We start from the raw sequence: 5,888 nt of genomic DNA, 5'->3' as shown, positions 1-5,888 counted from the left end.
TCCTTGGGAACAGTACCTAATTAAAGTAAGCAGATTCACTGACATGCCCACACTGACTTTCCTTCTCAACACAATCAATTCTTACAACTGCATAGACATTAATGGCAACGTCAAGGTACCTCTTAACGCCCTGCGAAAAAAACTCGGCAGCAGTGCAAAGACTCAATATCCAATTCCTGATAAAACGTCAGGGTCGTTCTCGCATTGCCATGGCTACTGCCGGTGCTAAAACGAGCTGGGGCGTGAGGCACAGCCATTCTCTTCAATTCACACGCGCTTTCTTGTCCCAGAAAGGAACATGAACTCGTGATACACCTCCCAGAAAAACGGTTGCCTAGGCCGTGATGTGCACCATTATGTAGCAAGCGTCTTCTGTTCTTCCGCCAATAAACAACAGGGTCATTAGCTCTACTTCCTCGCAGAATACTTCGATAATACACATGACACCTGCATCAAAGCAGCGCTGTTTAAAAGTCAGCTGGTATTCTTATACAAGATACACAGCAGCATGCAGTTAGCACTGCGCGCCGATGCGTTCCGAAGGCCAGCAATGACGGCCGTCCTAGTGGCGCCACCTGTTAGGGAAGAGTAGAACTACTCGCTGTAAACGGTCTATACATGCATTGCTCCTTCTCCCGTGACCGCCATCGAAGCATATAAGCTTATCCTTCAAGTTAACAAGGCTCCATAGCACGCAAAACAACCTTGCTGTTTTAGGTGATAGCACGTTCTGTGAGCTAGCCCCCAGTCAGAAGGACGTGCGGTAATACTTTACATGATGCAAGTGACACTTGTAAAGCCGATTAGAATTGCAAACGAGCGGTCGCATACACGCGTATACCTTGTTTCCGAGCGCATCTACGACGGTGCGCTTGCTGCAGAAGGGTACGCAGCAACGAGCTGGCATCATTCTGAATAGAGCTTGATGCTAGCAGCGACTGCTGTGATGTTAAAGAATGAAACAATCGCTTGTGATCATTCCAGTGCACCTTGCGGTGCAAGCACGGGTTCCACGAAAGCGCACGTTGACAGTGTACTCGATGGGAGGCGCAGGCGGACTGAACAAGACATGGCCGCCGCGCACAGTTTCTGTCTCTTTCACTAGATAGCGCTAACCTTTGTAAAGCCTCTATTTTTACCTGAGCAGTCAGTCGCCTCTCCCGGAACACGTCCGTTCACGCGTCCGGTCCGCACTCTGGAGCTCGTTGCATACACGAGGTTGCACACACCACACACACACACTCACTCAATAGAGAGATTTAGCTTACCGGAGACGTATTACGTCTCCCGGAGACGTACAGACGTAGACGTATCGGACGCCTACTGCGCATGCGTGCAAATTGATGTAGACGTATTCGGCTGACACCGGGCAAAACACGTTTTAGCTGTACGTATCGCCCATACGTAAGACGTATCGCTAGACGTACATGCAGATGATGATGATGGCTATCCAATAAAAAAAGATAGGAGCTATTTGTAATAAATACTTCAAATAATGTCACAAAAATGTCACATGCAGATCCCCCGAAGTCATCATGTTGACGTGTTAGCTGTGTTTTGAATAATTATAATTTGAGCTCACTTTTAACCACTTTGCCACCTGCAGCAAGCCTGAACAATCCAAGCCTAGTTGCATTAAATCCGTTTGTTTTGGTGCTCGCATGGAGGAAGGAAAAAACTGCTCGTGTTTGCTGGTGTTCGGTCATGTGCTAGAATTTGCTCCTGCTATCGGTGCAACCTGCCCACGTTACGTTACATCATGCCGACAGCATCCTTCACCCTTCACGACAGGCAGCTTTTAAGCACCCTATCATGGGATGAAATTGAAGACATGCGTATATTTCAACGGGAGCGCGATATTCCAAAGCCTTGAAGGAACTTACGTGAGCGTGGTACCCTTCAACATCGGCGCCAACAACAACACAGTGTTCAACAGGAGTTTTAGATTCTAGAAAGAGAATTTCGGAGAGCTGCAGTTAGCCCTCCTAATTCCAAATGAGGTCATCAGTGCGCAGCGTGTCAGGGTCTCCGGCTCCGAGGCACCTTGGCACAGCTCGATTTTTACTTCGGTCATCTACTCTACGATATGACAAGTGGCTTGATCTGCAAGCTCTTCAGCGATTCTCCGAGGTAAGTAGCGCATGGTGTGGTGGCTGTGGTGGCTTGACGGTTACAAGCCAAATTATTGATAGCAGTGCTTTCTGTGTCAAATAAATATGCCCGCCGAAACATGTAAAGCAAAGCTGACTGGCTGTGGCGTTTCAGTAGTCATCTTTGAATGCGAATTAGCGCTAATCCTGAGGTTCAGAGCTTATGAAAACAGTCTAACACTTGTGCGACCGCTTATAGCGCTTTCAAATTAAAAGCAAACAAAAAAAAAAGAAGGCCGGAGCGGATTTAAAGCGATAAATTCCTTGCGAGAAGCGGGGCGGGATGTCGTATCATCCCGCGTGCACACTGCTACGCACTTTCGCGCTACTCATTGCACATCATCCCCATCAGCTTCCATGTGTGCATAAACGCTACCGAGCCTTCTACTCGATATAACTACGTCAAAATCCTACCATTTTGTAGTCGAAAGGCACCAGCGCTCATGCTCCTAGGGATGATGGCATGGGGCCAATGCTCTCTGGCGCGTAACGGCGTTGTGTCGTTTCTAGCAGGCGAGCAGTTTTGGCTACTGTAAAACATTAACGATTGCAGTTGACTCGTGCCCAGTCACCGAACGTCTGCTGTAATCACTTTTTTTTTTTACGTCAATTAACTTAGGCACACTTGTGCAAAGGCATATATATATACCCCTGCTCTTCAACTCGGTTGTAGAGCTTTGGGAAGGTGCTCTCTTGTCGACATCGAATTTAGTGAAACTGTTTAACGTCCCTAATGCAACCAGTGGTATGCTGCTTTTCGATCTTGCCTACTAGCACAGCATAAGGTCATCAACATAAACACTAGCACACTTGCCAGTCAATATTTCTTTTATTAAATTAGGGAAGTCCACGGAAACACAAACTGAGAAATACGCAAAAGGTTGTTATCAGCACAAGTTATTTTTTAATTTGCTTCATGTATTAGAAATACTCAACACAGAAATTTCACAAAATTTTATGCAATAATTTAAACAATGTAAGCAATTTTGGATTTGGCCCTTATCGATATGAAAATCTATATTTGACCCTACTTTGACTGAATGAAATTTTTTTCAGAGTCGTTTCTAGTCTCCTGTAAATGATCATACTGTGAATACAGCTGATGAAGAGTTGTAATATTCATTGTCACACAATCAGCAGCACTGATTTGCTCTAATGTGAGCAAATAAGTGCTTAGTGGGCTTCTGCTTCAAGCAAAGATGAGAGGCTATTTTCTATTGGTAGAAATTAGTTGGAATGTGTTTAATGAAGAGCTATTTTAATTCAGTGCACCATTGTATTGCCGGGGAATGGTAGATGCACATAGGATGCAAAGCGACAAGACAGCGGCAAATATTGTCGTTTCTTGCCAGTTTCGGCTATTTGCTTATGTTGCTAAATGCAGAAAGCCGCTGCCAACAGGCTAAACTGAATGTAGTCTTTTATAAGTTATTTTGCTAGCTTTATGCACAAACTGCTTTGTCTGCTGCAGGCCTATGTTCCCAGTGTTTTTATCTTCTGGCTTCAGATTTTCCTGTGATCTCTTCATATCCTAGGCAGTGATAAGGAAGTAGCTATGGAGAAGCAATAATTGAATTTACACTCGCAGTAGTCCACCCTATCATGCTAAAGCTGAGAAAGAAAGCTGTCAAGAATAAAATAGATTTGGCTCATTTCCATCTGCACATCAGCAGAATCTGGCTCATTTTTTATTTTGGCACATGATTTCTGCGCAATTCCTGGTCTTTATTTACATCCTTACTGTCTCAAACCGTTTGCAAAAGTGAGATGTATATATGATTTCTCAATTACAAAAAAAAAAAAAAAGAAAATAACCTAGCGTAGGTTCTGAATTTCGCTTGCTTTGAAAAAAAAAATCAAGTGTCGATGATAGTGTTGAAAAAATCAGGGAGCACTGCGGAATCTACACTGCAGAAATGTGAAAATCTAAGCGTTGCTGGTGCACACGGTGCATCACGTTTGCTCTCATCACTATGAATTAAATGCACCGTCATTATCATTGCTAATGTCATCACTGCTAATTCCAACTTCATTTTCATCGCTACTATCATCCTTACAGTAGACAAGGAGAATTTTGATGTGTGTTTCACGATCCCGAGCGTTGCACAGTTGGCTAAAGCGCTCGGATGGGGATGCGAGGGATAGAGGTTCGGCTCCCAGCGGAAACAGGATTTTAATTTTTTCTGATGGCATCATCATGACGTCATTTGATTGACAGCTATAGTGTGACCAAACAAACGAATGCCAACAGTATGAGCCATTAAAGATTTTCACCTTAAAATTGATGGGCCTGTACAAGGTAATGCTAGTGAACTCTTCCAAAAGCAATGCAATAAGTATTATGCTACGGCACAGTAAAGAAGGTGCACACTGAAAGATTATTTTCTCATGACCACTTTATAGGGACTCTATAAGCGATCGTTGCTTGCAGCCTCTTCAATTTTTCCTCCTCAGGCGGTGCATGCAAAGGAAGGCCCCCGTGCTCAACTGCTGGGGCTTCATCATGGCACAGCAAGGCAAATTTGTCGACCGTCTGTGGCTCAGAAGGAGGACTTCTTTGGGCACAAGTGGAGCCTGTGCAGAAATATCAGGCACTAATGTGTACCAATGCCATAGTCTGCCAGTGGGCCATTTAAAGGCAGGCGTCACGATGCAGGTAAGCCTGTTCAGTCATGTCTTTATTGCAGTAACTAGCTGTAATATGTTTTTCATATTCAGGGAAGTGCATTTCCAAATTAAAGCCTAACATCTCTGCTGCGAAAATTCCACAAGTACTTTTATATTTTTTGAGTTGGTTTTTGGGAAAAGGTACTCAAGACCCACCTCATGAAAAACAGCATTTCATCTGTAAAGAAACGTGGCACTTAAGTATGTGATGCAAGATTGTGTTAGCATGTGGCATTTTATAAATTTGTAGCAAAAAATTGTATCTAAAAACTTGCAACTGTAATTACATCTCATTATACAAAAAGAACAGAGGCACCTATGTAGACCCGCATTGGTTATATTTTTAATTCTTGCTATCTTTTAGGGATCCTCAAGGAGACGGTGCACTTTGAGAACCTGCAGAAGATCATCATGGGTCATAAATATGTGATCTATAGTGATTCAGCCTACCCCCGATGGCCTCTACTCTACAAGCTGTTTGGAGGTGCCGTACTGCAGCCTCATCATGTTGCCTTCAACAAGGCAATGAGCAGTGTTAGGAAAGCTGTAGAGGGGAGGTTTGGCAGCGTAGCACGGGATTTTTCTTTTATTGACTATTTCAAGAACCAAACTTTGAGATGGTAACAGGTAGGGGGCATGTATAAAGTTGCGCAATGAACTGCCGAACATCTTTGTACAGCTGTCATGTGTCTATCTACTTTGTCTTGTGTATGCCTCAGTTGGTCAGTACCTTGTGCCTTTTCAGACATAAGTGTCGGCCTGCGTCCTGCGGTCAAAAAATTTGGAACATTTTTTTTTAGGCTGCCTTTCTCAGTAAAATATGGACAAGCATGGCAAGCAGTGACCTTCATAGTTGAGGCATTTGGCAACGGTCGCAGAATTCATCTCTGTATTCCTTACAGCAATAATTGCAGCATGCAGTGGTGCATATCTTGTAAATAGGGTAAGTGCACTAGGAAACTTGGACACCAGAAACAAGTGGACAGGAGGCTTGCAGACTCACAACTGAATTTTACTAAGTAAAGATGACACATATAAAGTGCACAAAACCGCATGCTCAATGCTATACTT

General features: G+C 43.8%; 1 protein-coding gene across 1 annotated transcript; it reads left to right on the top strand.

The window, feature by feature from the left end:
• Nucleotides 1-1,877: 1,877 nt before the first annotated feature.
• Nucleotides 1,878-5,545, top strand: LOC146175277 (uncharacterized). The gene is made up of 3 exons (XM_084583794.1): nt 1,878-2,130; nt 4,605-4,806; nt 5,182-5,545. Exons 1-3 carry the CDS (start codon nt 2,087-2,089, stop codon nt 5,245-5,247), a joined length of 312 nt encoding a protein of 103 aa, XP_084439920.1. The 5' UTR covers nt 1,878-2,086; the 3' UTR covers nt 5,248-5,545.
• Nucleotides 5,546-5,888: the final 343 nt, after the last annotated feature.

This window comes from Amblyomma maculatum, chromosome 11, assembly GCF_055883805.1.
Source record: "Amblyomma maculatum isolate TAMU_Amacu chromosome 11, ASM5588380v1, whole genome shotgun sequence".
Taxonomy (NCBI): Eukaryota; Metazoa; Arthropoda; class Arachnida; order Ixodida; family Ixodidae; genus Amblyomma; species Amblyomma maculatum.
The sequence above is the reverse complement of the archived record's forward strand: the minus strand, read 5'-3'. Positions and strand labels throughout refer to the sequence as shown.